At 41.4% G+C, this 19096-nt stretch overlaps 2 protein-coding genes across 8 annotated transcripts in view; one reads left to right on the forward strand and one right to left on the reverse strand.

Annotated features, from left to right (window-relative positions):
• MRPL22 (mitochondrial ribosomal protein L22) overlaps nt 1-10073 on the reverse strand; it is a 38347-nt gene extending 28274 nt beyond the window's left edge. For 3 of the 5 annotated variants that reach the window (XM_080804419.1, XM_080804418.1, XM_080804417.1), the window contains exons 1-2: nt 10024-10073; nt 9899-9941 (exon numbers count right to left, since the gene is read on the reverse strand). In XM_080804419.1, coding sequence (XP_080660545.1) covers nt 9899-9934 — 36 coding nt within the window. In that variant the 5' untranslated portion in view covers nt 9935-9941; nt 10024-10073. Of the gene's footprint in view, nt 1-1764; nt 1901-9898; nt 9942-10023 lie in introns of all 5 variants that reach the window. The other 2 variants (XM_080804416.1, XM_080804415.1) reach the window with 1 other exon arrangement.
• A 1543-nt stretch (nt 10074-11616) lies between these two features.
• The window catches only part of GEMIN5 (gem nuclear organelle associated protein 5), a gene marked incomplete at its 5' end in the record, with an annotated part of 43293 nt that continues 35813 nt past the window's right edge, over nt 11617-19096 (forward strand). For 2 of the 3 annotated variants that reach the window (XM_080804087.1, XM_080804088.1), the window contains 6 exons: nt 11617-11858; nt 12661-12821; nt 13522-13703; nt 16516-16667; nt 16879-16998; nt 18374-18506. In XM_080804087.1, coding sequence (XP_080660213.1) covers nt 11693-11858; nt 12661-12821; nt 13522-13703; nt 16516-16667; nt 16879-16998; nt 18374-18506 — 914 coding nt within the window. The remainder of the gene's footprint in view (nt 11859-12660; nt 12822-13521; nt 13704-16515; nt 16668-16878; nt 16999-18373; nt 18507-19096) is intronic. The other variant, XM_080804089.1, reaches the window with a different exon arrangement.

The following is a 19096-nucleotide window of genomic DNA, read 5'->3' on the forward strand; positions in this document are numbered from 1 at the left end:
GGCGCCTCGGTGGCTTAGTCGGTTGGGTGGCTGCCTTCGGCTCAGGTCGTGGTCTTGGGGTCCTGGTATCCAGCCCCACATTGGGCTCCCTGCTCAGCGGAAAGCCTGCTTCTCCCTCTCCCTCTGCCTGCTGCTCTGCCTACTTGTACTCTCTATCTCTGTGTCAAATAAAAAAAATTTTTTTTAAACCCTTAAAAAAAATAATAGGAAATATATTATTTATATTTGTAGAAATATGTAACTTTTCCTAAACTTTGGTTAATTATAAAATGGAATCAATACCTAACAGCACACATTCTGTCACAAATCTAATTTTTAAGTTCTGATGGAAAAATAAAATATGAAAGTTAGAAAGTTATTTGTTTAAACTATTAGCATCTCTATTCCCCCAATGAGGGGGCAGCTCTTTAAATCAATAAATTAACTCCCGTAAATAAGAAAAAAAAAAAACAACATAAAACTGTACTAACTCAGACCAATACTTACCAATTGAATCCTAATGAAAGGCAAGCTGTCAAACCAATATAAAAACTAAGCAAATGACATTACTTAGATGATATTGATTATACACCAGCCTTAAATCCCAAAGGCTTTTAAAAGATGTTTTCTGAACTGAATGATTTATAATTAACACCACTGAATGTATTAATAAGTTATTAATTAATTTTCTATTTTGAAGCACAATTTATTTTCTCAAGGATTCAAATGCTTCCATCTTGTTTATGTTATCATTACTTGTTTAAGCTTTTTAACAGACACCTTTGTATTCTACAGCAAATTCACATTAAGCTAGAAATTAGTCTTGTATCTCAGACTAGAGCACTCACAAGCAGTATGGAGAGGGTACAAGAATTCCAAGCAGCTAAAAATGAGATAAAACTCAGTATCTCTGGGGAGCCTGGGTGGCTCAGTGGGTTAAAGCCTCTGCCTTCAGCTCAGGTCATGATCCCAGGGTCCTGGGATCGAGCCCCACATCGGGCTCTCTGCTCAGCGGGGAGCCTGCTTCATCCTCTTTCTCTGCCTGCTTCTCTGCCTACTTGTGATCTCCATCTGTCAAATAAATAAATAAAATCTTAAAAAAAAAAAAACTCAGTATCTCTGAAAGGAATCCAATGATTAAATTCAAACTAGACAAAAAAATCACAACTAAGTGTGTCTATATTCAAATTTAAGACTTTGGAAAACCAAACATACGATTTTAAACATGGTCAAGGAGGTTGCCACCTCCTCATGGTTCACTACCAATAATGCATTAGCGAGCCTCTTAAGGGTCAAAAATCTGTCAGTATGTCTCAAGCTATCAGCTTAGTTACAGAGTTAAGGCCCCCAAACAGAAGGTTAAGTCAAGGCAAACAAGTAAAACACAGACAATCTTTTAAAACTACCAAGAAGATAAATCTAGAACATCCTCTGCATCAATCTAATGATCACACAAATTGTGGTATATTTCTTCCCTTTCTTCACGTAGAACAATAAATCAATGCTAGCCACATAAGAGTAAGGGCTCTAAGAGATAATTTCCTTTAAAAAAGAAAAAAAAAGATTTCATTTCTTTTAGAGAGAGAGGGCGTGCGCTCAAGGAGGAGGAGAAGGTAGAGGGGAAGGGAGAAAGACTCTGAAGCAGACTCTGCACCAAGCTGGAAGCCCAATGCAGGGCTCAATCCCACAACCATGAGATTGACCTGAGCTGAAACGAAGAGCTGGATGCTTAAATGACTGAGCCACCCAGGCAACCCAAGAGATTATTTCTACCCACAAACTTACTGCTGGTCTCCGAGGTTCTCCAGGCAACTGTGGAGGATAAACAATTTTATTCTTCTTTTCCCATTTTCGAGAAATATCCAGAGACCCACTAGTGTGGATATGTGATTGGGGTAAAACATTATGAGATGAAAGAAGCCTGTAAAACAAAAGACACTCAGAGTGTTTTCCACAAATCTCCTGAACCACATCGGCTCCATTTTGATCCAAACTCTTTAAGGATCAAAGTGGAAACAGTCTAGATGTTCATTAACAGAGAACAATTTTACATAAAATACCATAAAGAGCTAGTTCACTGAAAGCTAAGAGTAAAAAGTTGATAACTGGGGCACCTGGGTGGCTCAGTGGGTTAAGGCCTCTGCCTTCAGCTCAGGTCGTGATCTCAGGGTCCTGGGATCGAGCCCCGCATCGGGCTCTCTGCTCAGCAGGGAGCCTGCTTCCCCCTCTCTCTCTGTCTGCCTCTCTGCCTGCCTCTCTGCCTACTTGTGATCTCTGTCAAATAAATAAATAAATCCTAAAAAAAAAAAGTTGATAACCAGCATAAGTCAAATAATAAACAGATATTAACTCAAGATCTCTTGCCTGACTGGCCAAAAAATACCAACTCTCTAATTTAAGCCAGTTCAGTCCTAAAACAGACTTAAAGAAGCATACAGTGGATTCCTAACTTAACCTGTGGAATTCCTGTTTTGTGGAGTAGGCAAGACAAATCACAATATTTTGTAAACCTTAAGAAATTAATAGATAAAGAAATTAATAGATAAAGCTGGCATCACATGCCTCCTGAGTTAAGAAATCACTACCCACCATCCACAAAGTATTACCATCTCTATTCCCTGAATTAACGGAGCTTCTAGATTCAATATAGGAAATACAGAGACAGGAACGTGTTAAACAATATGAGACGCGTACCCTCAGCAAAATCCAGGCTGTACAAATTCTACAAGACAAACAGCCTACTTTCACCAACAAATAAACTACAAGGGGAAAAATAAAGAGCTAAATAAAGAACCTACTGATTAAGAGACTTAAAATATCAACTAATTTCAATATGTTGATTGCAATTTTAAAAATACAAGTTATTTAGCCATTGGAAATTTGAACATTAACTGGCTATTTGATACTTTTTAGTGAGATATATAGTGAAATATTTATGAATTAAATAATATGGTGTCTGAGATTTGTTTCAAAATATGATGGGAGGGGCGCCTGGGTGGCTCAGTGGGTTAAAGCCTCTGCCTTCGGCTCAGGTCATGATCTCAGGGTCCTGGAATCGAGCCCCACATCAGGCTCTCTGCTCAGCGGGGAGCCTGCTTCCTCCTCTCTCTCTCTGCCTGCCTCTCTGCCTGCTTTTGATCTGTCAAATAATAAATAAAATCTTAAAAAATATATATATGATGGGAGATAGTAGGGGCCATGGATAAAACAAGATTGGCCATGAGTTGAAGCTGGTAGATAAGTTCATCATATTATCTACTTCCCCCAACCTGGGGGCGGGGGGGCTCTTTAAATGTCTGGGTATATCCAATTAACACACAGACTTGGGTGTTTCCCTGCTGTGCAGAATACAGTCTAAATTCCTAGTAAGACACAGAAGGCCTTTTCTAATCTAACCCTGGCCATCTTGGTTCATTCACCTTATGGGCTGGCCACACAAACTCTCCTTGTTCTCTGAACAAACCACATACTTTCATATCTTTATACTTTTGATTATATTGGTTTTTCCTCAATCATCATCTCCTGAATGAAATGCTTATCCTGTTTTAAGCTCCAGCTCAAATGTCACCTGAATGCAAGGCATCGACTGATCCCTTCTCCCAGACAACCAACCATTCTCCCCACTATCTTCGTACTCTGTTCTTGCCAGACATGCAGCAGCGAGTTGGGACTATGGTACTAGAAGGTGGCTGTAGAAGAATGACTTCCTGTAGTAAATGTGCATCTGAGCATTCTGAGGGCAAGTATACCATTCTCTATAATCTAGCATGAAGGACAATATCCGGCACATGGATACCAAGTAAATATTCAACCCAGACTTAAATATTCAAAATTGTTGTAAACTGGCAGATTTTCAAACAGTTTATGCAACTGGATAATACACTTAGCAAAGCCTTTGTTTTTAGTTTATAAACCATTCAGACTAAAAAGAATTTTTTTAATAAGATTTATTTATTTCATAAAGAGAGAGAAGGCAAGCAAGCGTGAGCAGGGGAGGAGCAGAGGAAGAGAGAGAATCCTGAAGCAGACACCCCACTGAGTAGGGAGCGTAATCACCTAGGCTCCCCCAGACTAAAGAACTTTAAAGATCTATTTTCCTGGGGCACCTTTGTGGCTCAGTGGGTTAAAGCCTCTGCCTTCGGCTCCGGTCATGATCCCAGGGTCCTGGGATAGAGCCCCACATCCTGCTCTCTGCTCAGTGGGGAGCCTGCTTCCCCCCCAACTCTGCCTGCTTCTCTGCCTACTTCTCTGCCTACTTGTGATCTCTGTCTGTAAAATAAATAAATAAAATCTTTTTTTTTTTTTATCTATTTTCTGGGACGCCTGGGTGGCTCAGCTGGTTGAGCGCCTGCCTTTGGCTCAGGTCATGATCCCAGCATCCTGGGATCGAGTCACACATCGGGCTCCTTGCTCGGCAGGGAGTTTGCTTCTCCCTCTGCCTCTGCCTACCACTCTGTCTGCCTGTGCGCTCACTCTCTCTCTCTAACAAATAAATAAATTTTTTAAAAAAATCTATTTTCCTCCTGGCTCATTTCTCCTGCTCTACCTCAAGTTCACCATTTTACATCCTGATATTAAGATCAGTACCATCAAAATACTTGACAAAACCTTTGCCATCCACATTTAGGTTTCGCTATTTTAACTGAAAAGCATAAGACTAGGATACATAATGTTAGCAGAATTTCCTAAAAAAAAAAACAAAACAAAACTATAAGCCAAGGGATGAGAACAGAGACTGTGGAATCAAGTAAGCCTGAGTCTAAATCTTTTTTCTTATTATTTAATTTCTTTTCAGTGTAACAGATTTCATTGTTTGTGCACCACATCCAGTGCTCCATGCAATACGTGCCCTCCATAATACCCACCACCAGGCTCCCCCAACCTCCCACCCCCCTCCCCTTCAAAACCCTGAGATTGTTTTTCAGAGTCCATAGTCTCTCATGGTTCATCTCCCCCTCCAATTAACCTGAGTCTAAATCTTAACTCTAATATGATATAAATAACCTTAAGGAAATCACGTAACTTTCCAGAGCTCAGTTTTCTCGTTGGTAAATGAGAATAATAATAATAACCATATAATAACCATATGGAATAATAACCATAATTACCTCACAGGCTTCTTAAGGAGCTCAAATAAGATACTTTAAGTAAAATACTTAACCTGACACTTAAAAGGGCTCAATAAAACTGATGTTATTACTTTTAGAATGAGAAGAATAATGCCCACTTTATTCTGTCGGTGGTGGATAAATAATTAATGTACTGCACCCTAAAGTGCCTAGCACACGATAAACGCTGATTAATATTTATTTTAAATCAGACCCTCTGAAGAGTTTCTCTCTCCTGTTCTCTAAAAAACTAAACACTGTGAACTGTAAACTTTATATTACACAATTTCAAACCTTCTTCTCAAGTTTGTAATCATGACTGCTTGCTTCTGTGCTGCTGTAATTCAGAGGTACACTAAGTTCATCAACTCTTTGGGCCTCCAGTTTTTTATGAAAAGAGGAATTGGAGTACATCATCTCTAGAAGCTCTCTGAACCTTAATTCTATATTGAATCTCATGGTTGACACAGGATTACAGGAACACAAATCCCTTGGCTTCTATTTAATTCTTCTTCAATGAAATCACAGTTATACCAACCAGCCTGAAAAAATGCTCAAGGGTAAGACCTGTGCTTTCTGTATCCATCATATCTAGCAATGTCTTATACTCAAATCAATACACATTCAATGAATTAAATATGGTGCTTAATAAATTAAATACATTATGAATAAATAACGACAAAGATGTCTGAATACCTACAATACTTTCAGGGCTCAACTGGCTCATAAAATGAATTATCACGCAAATACTAAACAGCTATAATCAAATTAAATTAAAATATTACGCCGGGGCGCCTGGGTGGCTCAGTGGGTTAAGCCTCTGCCTTCAGCTCAGGTCATGATCTCGGGGTCCTGGGATCAAGCCCTGCATCGGGCTCTCTGCTCAGCAGGAAGCCTTCTTCCCCTTCTCTCTGCTTGCCTCTCTGCCTACTTGTGATCTCTCTCTGTCAAATAAGTAAGTAAAATCTTTAAAATATATATATATATATATTACTCCAAACACAGCACTTAATTCAGGAGTGTATTAAATCAAAAGCTCTCTCCTGGTCAACTGTTGGAATAATACCAAATTAAAGCAGAAAATTAAGAAATTATAAAGTAAATCAAAAATCTTTAATTCAACACTTAACTACCTAATTCAAAACCTGCAACTTTTGAGACCTTTTTAAGTAAGAAATACCGTGAAGACTCACTAGAGAAAATGAACTCAAGAAAAGGAAATTTGTGGAATTAACAAAGGAGAACCTGGGTTATTGCTGGAATCCATTTCCTTCTGTAAAATTTTTCCCAACAAATATTAAATTTTAAGTCTGCCTAGCACCCTAGTTCATTGTTAGTATTCTAAAGAATCTAAACTAGTTAAAACCTTTTTTAAAAAATGAAAGGCATCCAGGACTAACTTTTAGTTAACTTTCATTCTGAAAGTCAAGTATCATTACTGATATTTATTACATCCTTTCACTTATTGGGAAGTTCAAGTCCTTTTAGCTTCAGGAAGGTAGGCCTGAACCAACTCTCCAAAGTCCCTGTACACACATGCTGTGTGTACACACGGATGCCCACAATGTGGTGAGACTGTCAGACCTCAAACAGAAAGTAGGTGGTAAGGGCGCCTGGGGGGCTCAGTGAGTTAAAGCCTCTGCCTTCAGCTCGGGTCATGATCTCAGGGTCCTGGAATCAAGCCCACGTTGGCTCTCTGCTCAGTAGGGAGCCTGCTTCCTTCTCTCTCTCTCTCTCTCTCTGCCTGCCTCTCTGCCTACTTGTGATCTGTCAAATAAATGAATAAAATTTTAAAAAAATAATAAAGCAGGTGGTATACTGAGACTAGCATATGAACTTCCTTACTCCTGTTACTCTCATGTCTTCCATCTACCAACATTTAAGGATTCAGTTTGAGTATCACTTTTCAAATTCTACCCATAGTCATTAGACATGGAAAAGTAGCAAATACAAAGCCAACTTTAGGATTAAGAATTCAGATAAAACAGTATCTGAGTTTCTAAAGTCACAATCTGAGGGGCACCCAGGTGGCTCAGTCGCTTAAGCGTCTGCTTTCAGCTCAGGTCATGACCCCAGGGTCCCGGGATCCAGTCCCACATCAGGCTTCCCGCTTGGCACGGAGTCTGCTTCTCCCTCTGCCTGCCACCCCCCCCACAGCTCATACCCACGTGCTCTCTCTCTCTCTCTGTCTCTCTCTCTGTCTCAAATAAATAAAAATTTTTTTAAAAGTCACAATTTGAGAAATAATACTTCCTATCTATTGCTCAAAGTTCATTTTGAACTTTAATACAAGGTACACCCAAATCCCAAGTGAAGATAATACTGGCCTCTGGCTCAACATGAGAATATCATGTTATTGTTATTACATGCACCAGGTAAAAAATTCTTCGTTCTCAATTTACTTCATCTAACATTAAGTTAATCGCACACTTGAGAGTGAAATAAAAGAACATTCTCCATCTTGCCTCAGTTAGAATCTAAAATAAAGGACTGGAATGATACATATATTGTCATAACTCAATATAATTTCATTTTGTGAAAGTCAAGGACAATCAAACAAGGAAACAAGAGTTTAGCAAACAAACCAAAAAAAAAAAAAAAAGAAATTCCAGCAACTTTGAACCATGACAAACTCAGAAGTTTCTCAACCTCTCTAATATTTACATTTTGGGCCAGATCATTCTTTGTTGTGGGGACTGTCCTGTGTCTTGTAGGATGTTTAGTAGAATTCCTCACTTCTAGCCACTAAATGTCAACAGCACCCCCTGCCTGAGTTGTGACAACCAAAAATGTCTCCAGACATTGTCAAATATCTCTGGGGGCTGAAGGTAGTGGATGGAGGCAAAATTGCCCCCAGGTGAAAGTCACTATTAGCTAAAGTGACAGGAAAAAGGGGGTCAGGGAGGGGCAGACAAGGGATTTTGCAGACTAAGGAGCATGAATTCTCTGTTCCAAAAGGTTCTTGTTATCATGTCATACCCATGTGGATGGTTAATAAGCCAGATTTTCAGGGAGCCTGGGTGGCTCAGTCAGTGAAGTGTCTGACTCTTGATTTAGGCTTAGGTCATGATCTCAGGGTCCTGAGATGGAGCCCCACCTCCGGCTCCATGCACCATGGGCAGTCTGCTTGGGATTTACTCTCCCTCTCTCTCTGCCCCTCCCATCTCTCTCAAAAATAAATAAATAAATCTTTAAAAAAAGAAAGTCCAGAATAGGGATTCATAAAAGTATATAACTTCAGGGCTAAAAAGAGCCTTAGGGATTATCCAGCAAAATCCTGTATTACATAGATAAAAAGACTGAAGACAAACTGCTTAAGCTGCTTGCTCAGAGCTGCCAAGTGTAAGTCAGTGCAGGACAGTTTAAGCCAACAAACATTAACAAAATATTCACTTTGTGCAAGACCCTAACCTGGAACTATAAAGAGAAACGAGAACTATTCATACTTATCCAGGGTATACAAGCTGGTAAAGGGCACAAAAACATAACATGAAGCTACTATTCGAGACACACGTGCTAAAAGAAGAGATTAATTTCTTTCTTTCCAGTGAGATCTGAGATTATCTACATAAGAAACATATGAACAGGGTTTAAATAATTAGAACTCATATTATAGACAGGAAGTGAAGGCACAGCATGAAAGCCAAGAAGCAAATAACAGCATATTCAGGTGAAGTAAGGAAATTAGCATAGCTAGGATGGAATAATAAGAGACAATCTTAAAAAAAAGCAAAGTATAGACAAATCCTAAGGGGCATTGCCTCCTATTTTCTTCTTTAGCCCACCTCCTGGGTCTCCTGACCAAAGAACTGGAAACAGAGCCAATTATAATGTGAACTCAGTAACAATTTATAATGATTAAAAACAGTAATGGCAGTTAGAATTTAGAATGGGACTGTTACATGCCATACACAATACTAAACACTTAATATGCATTACCTCATTTAATCCTCATAAAAAATCTATGACATAGATACTATTACTCTCCTAGCATATGTAAGTACTAAAACTTAGAAAAGAGAAGTAACTTTTCCAAAATCATACAGTTTAAAAAGTGGATACACACCCAACTTATCTGTCCCCGAAGCCTATGAACTAAACCAAAATAAATTCCAACAAATGCGCCGATCAGATAATTTATATTCAGATTATCAATCTCCAACTATCAATAGCTGTACTGCATACGAGGGTAAGAGGGACGAGAAGGTGGCAGATAAAGACTCCTTAACAGTTCTAACTTAACTGCATTCCCTAACCTTAAAAAAACGCATTTGTCCTGAGGTCTAAGAATGCTCTAGAGAATACAGTATAAAGCTTTAAAACTTCCAGTGATTCGAGGAGACTTAGGGAAGTCATTTTATTCTTCAATTTCCTTGTTGGAAAATGAGCCCATCAATACCTACACTATGCAAGATATTATGAGAATGAGATGATGCATAATAAAGCGTTTAACACAATGCCAGACACGTTGTAAAGGGCGGTGATCTACAGCACAGTCCCTGCTCCAGGGAAGCAAGTTAACCAGAGAGGTAACTAGAAAGGTCGGACGCTCCCAACACGGCTGGGAGAGTGTAACCATGTTCAGAGATTATTTAGAGAAGAGATTTACAATGTCCCCAAACAGGGTATCCTGATTCCCTCAGAGCTGCGGCGATGGAATGATGGAGTGACCAAGCAGAGACTGCCTATCTCGTTCGCTTCCCCAGCCCGGGAGCCTCAATGCCGTGGGTGGCACATAGGCGCTCAGTAATTAACTGACAAAGTGGGAAGGAGGCCTTGAGCCCTCTGAAACTCCGATGTGAAAGACTTACCCTAAGGCCAGCTTCCCCCTCAGATTCTGCATCCATAATGTACCTGAAACATTAACACAAGCGGTCAATTCAGACTCCCACCTCCACTCCCCTCTACCGCGCCTAAACCACTAAGAAATCCCTACCCATACGTTCCAGCACTGACGCCGCCATCTTTCTCCCTCCCTCTACGGGAGCCTCCGAGTTCAAGCACTGTCTGACAAAGCGCATGCGCAGTCCTCAATTTGCCCTCCCCTGCAGGAGACCCAGCAGTATTTACACCCGGAATGCTGTCATGGAGACCGCGAACACACCGCCTGCGCTTTGGGTGTGATCCGGCCAGCCTTGCATGGGAATGAATGACTTTAATAAAGCCCAAAACTAGTGAGTGTCCGGACACTCATCGTGATGAAGAAAGATTGAGAAACCTCACCTCACAAGTGGCCGGAAAGATTATAGAAAAGAGACGGTGAACCAGCCAACTAACCTGGGTGGGCCTCAGTTTTCTTCTCAACAAAACAGAAATAACTATCCCTACAACACAGGCTTGCTATGAAGATCACTAGAGATCGTGTGGAAAGATCTACAAAGTACAAACAGCTCAAATACAAAGTATGATTACTAATTCCCATATTAATCTCCAAGCTGACCTCCAAGAGATAAATTAATACTCATCGGCAACTTGCTACCATATATGTCGGGCAGGCGTTTCACTAAATCTATGTATTCCTCGTAGCTTTAGTGAAACGCCTGCCCGACATATATGGTAGCAAGTTGCCGATGAGTATTAATTTATCTCTTGGAGGTCAGCTTGGAGATTAATATGGGAATTAGTAATCATACTTTGTATTTGAGCTGTTTGTACTTTGTACTAACAAGGCATGGATTATCATCTTCCTTCATATGAGGAAACAGATTAGGATAGATTAAAGTCTCTCCAACAACTGGCAAAACCACTGATTCAATCTGGGGCTGGATGCCTCCAAAATTGGTGCTCCTACCCACAGCCAAAATATATGCTTGACCTCTCTACATAAGGACAGCTATTTCAGGTTTCGTTCGCTGCCTGTGCAGGAGTGCCACATACCCTATGCAAACAAGTAATACAGGAGTAGGAGAGTGCAAGCGCAAAATCTGAAACTTCCATTCCCTTTCCTCCACAGCAGTTAACCACATAAATTCCCTTCACAGAGTTGGCACTCAATCAACAGTCACTCTGTTCTGCTCCTCTTTGAGTAGTTAAGACTTTAGAGCCAGAATTTCCACCCACTTGCCGAAACTAACTCTTCTTTTCCATTTGATTTGATTCGAACTTTTATCTTTTTGTTAACTGGCTTGTTGTAGATGCTTTGAATGAATCTCTAGAGCTGGCAAAGTGCCCTGGCACATAGCGTTCAAAAATAGTTGATGGGATAGTGGTTGAACAGGTCCAAAAATAAAACGGTTGTGCGGGGAGGTGACTCCACTAGTCTAACCCTTAATTATGTACTTTGCTGCAGGACCTGAGAATGCCTAACCCCCGGGCTAGGCTCAGGCTGCACCAGACCTTCCGGCCGCCGGTAGGCTGGAAGGCAGAGCCCAGCGCGCTCGACTGCCTCCCTCCCAGTCCGGCGGCGGCAGGGCAGGGGGCGGGATGGGGGAGGGGGGAGAGAGCGCAGAGCTCGCGGTGTGGCCTGGACCTCGGCGCGCACCGTAGCGGCGGGCCCGGCGAGGCGGGGCTCCGAGCCAACCCCGCCCCCTTCCCGGCTACGGCGTGGGGCTGCGAACGGTCTGTCCTGTGCTTCATCCTTGGTTCATCTCTACTGGCCTGTGATCATGGGACAGGATCCGCGCACGTTGCCGCCCTCTCCTAACTGGTACTGCGCCCGATGCAGCGATGCCGTGCCCGGGGGCCTCTTCGGCTTCGCAGCGCGGACCTCTGTCTTTCTTGTCCGCGTGGGCCCGAGCGCCGGCGCGATCCCTGGGACGCCCCCATTTCGAGGTAACCCCCCACCTCTGGGCCCCGGCCTTCCTGCCCTTCTGGGTTCGCCTGAGGCGCCCGGTCGGCGTTTCTAGCTACCATTCTCTACAGATGGGGAAACTGAGGCCCAGGTGGGCAGAATGATCTGCTCACAGTCATTACTACGCCGAGTTGCGTCCGTGTCTCCAAGATTGAGCTACACCACGTTGTGGCTGAGCGGTCCCGCCTCCTGGCGCTCTCGCGTAGGATCGCTCGCTCACCGAAGTTATCCCTTTGTAGACTCAGGCATTTGAAACATCTGTGGCCTCCCTCCCCAGTGCAGCGCGCGGGCCCCCAGGAGCCTTCCTGGGTTTAGGGGCTGCCTACAGCTTCCAGGCCCTAAAGCAAGATCCTGGAAATACATACTTGTCTCTGTAAGATGAATGAGTTGAGCCAGATGCTTTCATGCTCCAAACTAGGTTTGATTATGCTTTGGGATATGGCAAGCCAGGTATTTATTCTTTCCCAAATGACCTCTGGCCATATCTAAACAAGAATCACTTTTACATTCTTCATTTGAGCCATACCTCAGCCTGTGAACTGTGAACATCAAGGGATATCAGCAGCATTTCACGGTTGAAAAGAGTGAGGCTCAATGAGATAAAATGACTGGGCTGAAGTCTTGTGGCAGAGCCAGAACCAGCTCTTGGAATTTCTGATTGTGAGTGCCTGGATACTTTTTGTAATACCACAGGATAAGTGAGGTCCCACTCATCTAACAACAGTATGATTCTGCCAGGAATCTTATGTAGCACTCTAACGTGAGGTCTTGTTTTGCTTGAAGTCATAGGGGAGTTGGTGGGACACACCGAAAGGGTCTCTGGCTTCACATTTTCTCATCACCCGGGTCAGTACAACCTCTGTGCCACCAGCTCTGATGATGGAACTGTGAAAATCTGGGATGTAGAAACAAAAGCAGTTGTGACAGAACATGCACTTCATCAGGTATCATGGCTTATTGGTTTCTCAGACCATTACTGTCTATCTGTTGGGAGTTCTTTTGTTTCAAGTATGCTAGCTCATCTGTGCAAGTTAGCTTTTATAACATGTTCATTAACTGCATGACAACCTCTATATTGTAAGGTGCCTCAAAACTTTTTTGGAAGAAGATACATATAAACCAGAGGTCAGCAAACTACAGTGCTGCCTGTTTTTGCAAACTGCTTTATTGGAATACGGCCACAGTCATTCATTTAAGTATTGGTTGCTTGCATACTACAACAGCAGAGATGAGTAGTGGTACCAGAGATAGTATGGCTGACAGTCTAAAATGTCTGCTCTCTGGTTCTTTACATGAAAAAAACTTCCTGATATAAACTGTAAATGAGTGAATGAAACTTCTTTCTAAACCAGGTAATTACTTGATAAGCCTGCCTTTTGAGAGAATATAGAAAAGGGAAAGACTCACTTAATCTTAGTAAGAACTTTGCATTAAGCTATTGAAGGAATGTTTTTAAATGGTCCTTCGATCCTTAGGAGCGTAAATTCTTCTTCCATTTGGTTCATGTGCCCTTGGTATTACAAGTGGCATTGGTAGTATTTATTAAGTACCTGTCAATGTGCCTAGTATTGTACAGGTTAAAGACAAAGTAAAAATTCAGTACCGACAAATGAGAAGCAAATGTATTTTTGTCTTGTTTTAAAGCATACAATATCAGCATTGCATTGGTCTCCTCAAGTGAAGGATTTAATAGTATCTGGAGATGAAAAAGGAGTAGTTTTCTGTTACTGGCTTAACAGAAATGACAGCCAGCACCACTTTATAGAACCCAGGACAATTTTCTGTCTTACTTGCTCACCTCACCATGAAGATTTAGTAGCCATTGGGTAAGTACTGTATCATCTGTTCCGGTAGTTTGTTTTAATGAGCATATTTGCATTTGCTTTATCTTCTCCTGTCCCCCTTATTCCTCAGAGGAAGCCATTTATAGGTATTAACTACTCCCTGAGCCCTTGGTAACATTTATTCCTGTGACTTCCAGGCCCTTACCATCTCTCTCACTTTCTGTTTTTATTTCTTTCGTTTCTACAACAATGTACTTTCCTCATTCTTCACATTTGACTTCTTCAGTCAGCCTCCAAAGGTAGGAAATACCCTCATTCCCCCTTTTCCTCCCTCAGATACTTGCTCTATAGAGATAACATTTACTCCCCGAGTGTCAGAGAACTCTGCTCCATCTGGATGGGGAGAACAGTCTGGCATCGGGCTCTCTGCCTCCACCTCCATCACCAAGGGGATGTTTCACATCAACTGCCCAAACAGGCACCCCCCTTTCCCTCACCACTCCATCTACTTCTCTCCCAAAAATGTCTTTTCACTCTAGTTTGAAGATTTGACATAAGTTCTAGAATGTTGGAAGAGAAAGTCTGGCTGGAGTGGATTCAAGAAACTGGGGGTACAGTAATCAAGATACACATGGAGACTTTTGTTTGTTGTACAGGTGTGCATAGACAGGAAGCCAGAGGAGGTACATGGGAGTCAAGGGAATATTAAATAGAAGATAATAAGGGCATGTTTTTATATTGATGGAAGAGGAAGAGCTGGTTGCACAGATAGATAGTGATAAAGACAGCAGTGATATTGAGAAGTCAAGAGGGGACTGGCTCCAGATCACAAGTAGAAAGGACAAGTGAGAATATGGAAACAGGTGCATGTAGGTTTGTTGATCTGGTTGCAGGAGGAGGGTGTTTCATTCTGATGGCTTCTGATTTTCTCCATGAGACATAAATCAGAAAAGGTAGAGTCAAGGTCAAAGTGGGGTGGGGAGCATGCAAGAAGATGTGAAAATAATCATCTCAGAGAATAGGAAAACAAGCTTACTGAGAGAGAGTGTAGGTCCAGTGGTCCCTGTTGAGTGCGAAGCTTTATATCAAAGTCATGAATTCAAAATAAACTTCAGACTTACTGAGAAAGAGTACGGTTGGATTCGACAAGGTTTGGCATTTTGTGGAGTAAATACCTCTGAAAGAGACAGGACAAAGGAGCTAAGGGTGTTTTTAAAGGAATGATTATAATGATGGATGGTGAAATCTGCGGCATGAGGAGAAGGAGAGGAAGACAGGTGTGGGTATGTAACAGTGAAAACGGAAGGGGTCGTGGATCAGTGGTCTGCTGGGTGAAGTGGGAGTGCTAGAGAGGAAGCAGATTGGGTGGTAGGCAGGAATCAGAGAAGGTTGAATCAAACTGACCTTGAAAGACGAGCAAGAATTCACAAGAAAAGAAGAAATCTTTCAGGTAGAAGGAACTGCACATTCAGACACAGGATTGAATCAGAACAATTTGTTTTTAGAGGATCTTCAAAATGGTGATCATTCCCTGAAGAGCTGATTAAAATGGCAGAACAGACTGTTAGGTTGCAAAACTTGATGGTTTTTGAAATCCACACCTGCAAAGATTGATATATGATTTCATTCTTTTAAATAAAGCTATATTGGGGGGGTGTTTTTAATAAAAGGAGAAAAATAAATAGAGCTGTAGTAGTGTGTTTCCCCTACAGCACCATCTAGCACGTAGGAAATGTAAATAGGTACAGCCACTTTGGAGAGCACTTGTGCACTTTCTAGGAAAGTGAAGATATACACATCTTATATTTTAGCAGTTCCACTACTGTGCCTCAAATCTGAAATTGTCTTCAGTGTCCTTAAGATTATTAATGGCATTTTTGTTTGGTGTTGTTTGTAATAGCCAAAAACGGAACCCCTCCAAAAGAGAAATTGAATAGCCTTGTGCCATATTCACACAACGGAGCGCTGTCCAATAGTATAGTGACTGACCGGGAACAAGGGTCACACGCATCAGCGTGGGTGACTAACAATAAGTGAAAAATAACAAGCTACAGAAAAACAGACTGCACGACACCATTTGTATGAAGTTTTAAAATAAACAATCATTTTCCATCATCTTTGGGAATGTAGACAAAGAAAGGCTAGGAATGATGGAATAGAAAATTCACAAATAGCAGTTTACCTCTGGAGAAGAGAGGGAGCAAGGTTTGATTGGGGTGGGATGTACGAAGGACTTCAGCCACGGGGTAATTGGAGGGTTTTTTTTTCCTTAAGCAGGTTGGTGGACTTCTTTATGTGTATGAAGTACCTCGTCTTTTTTGTTTAAAAAGCTATTCAAATTTCTCAGTGTCCTCTGAATTAAAAAAAAAGATGATAGCCTTGGAATATCCAGATTTAGAAGCTACAGTACTACAGCTTTTGTTAAGTTCATAGTTATAGAAATAAGAGCATTTGTAAAAAAAAAAAAAAAAGGGGGGGGTGGGGGAGGCAGGGGGAGAGGTGTAAGTGTGTTAGGACAAATTTATCTCTAGTCAGAGGGTTTGCTGGGCACCACAAATAACCGTTCTTCTGGGAGATCCCTTCGAACACTGAACTGTATGCCAGGCAATGTATACATTATTACTTAGTGCCAAGAGTTTGATTGGAGGGGCAGGGAGATCCATGTGTTAGAACCACCAGGAAACAGAAAATGAACATTTTGGAAAAAGGACAAAACAAGATTATTTCTTGCTTTTTTCCCTTCTCCCTCATCCCAAATACACTTACCTTTTAGAAGTGCACAATGATAGCTCCTAATCCAAAATGTTTACTGTTCTGTCTTCATTTTTCAATATTTCTAACTCTTGTTTTTTAGCTACAAGGATGGCATAGTGGTTATAATTGACATCAGTAAGAAAGGAGAAGTTATTCACAGGCTTCGAGGCCATGATGATGAGATCCACTCCATAGCCTGGTGTCCCCTGCCTGGTGAAGACTGTTTATCCATAAATCAGGAGGAAAATTCAGGTAGAGATGATTTAAGAGGGTCAAGTACTCCTCGGACTTAAAGAACAGTGTGGGTGAAACTGTATCATTTGAATTACATTTAAAACTTCAGGTTTTACAGATCAGATCTATAGACATAATAGCTAAGTTTCAGGAACCTTGCAAACTAGTTTTTCTTTGACAAGTTCATGTTTCATACAACTTAAAAACAAAACGACCATCTCTCCCCTAGAAGAACCTGAAATTCCCAACGGTAAAGTTATAGAACAAACTCCAGTAACAAAAGGCTGCTACTTAGCCACTGGAAGCAAAGATCAGACCATTCGAATCTGGAGCTGCTCTAGAGGCCGAGGTAAGACTGATGTTTGAGATTTCTTTTGTGATATAACCTAAACTGATTGGTAGAAGTAGAAACTTTTTTACTGTGTCTTGTTATCCTAAGGGTGTGTCATCATCTGCAAGAAAGCAGTTCTTTACTTTTCTATCCAGAAAGTTGTTCCTCCCAGTCTGACTTTGGTTTTGGAGATGAGGGTTTCTGATGCATCCCTAGAAGGGGCACCGCAGGGAAGGCAAGATGTCTGTTATAAGGATAGGAATATTCCAACTTAGCATGGTCTGGATCAGAGAAATGGAAAAGAGCTAGAGGTTTTAATGCACAAATGCAGGATAAATAATCTATACCCAGTGTAAAAGCACATGTTTAAATGTTAAAGCTTAGTTTATCCAAACTACAAGGGACCCTCAGTCCTTTGGTTTCCCAAGCTTCTCTCTTTGAACAAAACTTTCACCTTTAATTTGCAAATTGAGAGGAACTCCAGGCAGAGTGGTCTTGACCTTTATAGTGAAAATTGAGCCTTTCTCTTTATAGCAGTCTTCTTTCTCCACTTTATTTAAAAACCATGAAGGTTTTATCATCATTAGCCAAGTGCACTAATACATATAAAGCAAAAAACACAGTACTGGCATATAGTTACAGCTTAGTCAGTGGTAACCAATAGTGTAATTCTGGAAAACAGAATTTTTTAAAGAATTGTGGGCTGCTTTTGGACATACTATGGCTGATCCTCCCAAGTGGGGACAGCATTAGGCCAGGAATCCCTCCAGAAGGGCCTCTAAGCCTATGGAAATCTTGATACAACGGTTTTCAATTCTAGTCATGCAGCAAAATCACCTGGAGAGTTTTTGGAAAATGTGGGTGCCTGGACCCCACCTCAGATCTACTGAATCAGAATCTCTAGGAGTTGGGCCCTTACTTATATATTTTTAGAGGCTCCACCAGTGAGTCATTCTGATATATAATAGGGATTAAGGACCACTGGTGAGTAGCCTGTTGGGGGTGGAGGGACTTCCCACGTTGACCACCATATTTGTCCCTTTTGTTGGCTTTCCTGCCAACTAGGAGAAGGAATCCCACTCTCGGTCCTGCCAACTTTGGAGAATCTGGAGTTGTGTTACCCCCTGGGTTCACAGTTCAGTTGAAACCTCATTTTCCCAGATAGACAATATTCTTAATGTGCTTAGGTTGCCAGAACAGCCTGTGAAAGCTTGTCTCACCTAATTTAGGCTAGCATTAAAACTCTGTATAACAACATTTCCATGAGCATATGAGGTCTGAATTCTAAGTAACCAAACTAACAGACTTTTTTAAACCACAAACTGTGTTGTGAACTGCTGGGGACTTATGTTGTTTCACTGTTTTGAGCACCCTCTGACCTTTTAATCTGCAGGGGTGATGATTTTGAAATTGCCCTTTCTGAAGAGAAGAGGAGGGGGTATAGACCCAACTGTTAAAGAACGCCTTTGGTTGACACTCCACTGGCCTAAGGACCAACCAACACAGCTGGTATCCAGCTGTTTTGGGTAAGGGTTTTTTTGGTCACACTTTCTCTGACATATTTTATTTTCCACTCTAACTTGAGGAATTTGTAGGCTTCTCTTTCTAGACAAGATGGAAAAAGCGATAGTTAAGGCTTTTATTACCATGGGCCATTTGTAATAGAAAAACCATGAGACAAATTCCTATGCTGTCTATAATAATAGTGCTGAGAAAGAAAATCCAGGAAGCATAGCCTGGTGGTTCAGAGCATGGACTCTGAAGTCAGGCAGAACTACATTTCAGAATCAGTCTCTTATCTTCTATGTGTTCATGAGCATGACCCTTTACTCTGAGCTTCAATTGCTTCATATGTAATAGAGGGAGCTTACAGAATTTCCTGTCTCTTAGGGTGATTATAGCCATTCACTGAACAAAATGTATTGGGTACTGGCTTCTAGCCACAGACAAGGAAAGGCCCTGCTTTTAATTGAAATGAATTAAAGCATATAAAAGTCCTCCCCCCACCCAAAAAATGTTGGTCTTGGCTCTACTCCCCCACACTGCCCCCCAAAAAAGAGAGTATATTTTAAAGCTCCAGAGCTGTGCAAATTATGATGGCATTTTACAGTTAAAG

The sequence above is a fragment of the Martes martes genome (genome assembly GCF_963455335.1).
Source record: "Martes martes genome assembly, chromosome: 5".
NCBI lineage: Eukaryota > Metazoa > Chordata > Mammalia > Carnivora > Mustelidae > Martes > Martes martes.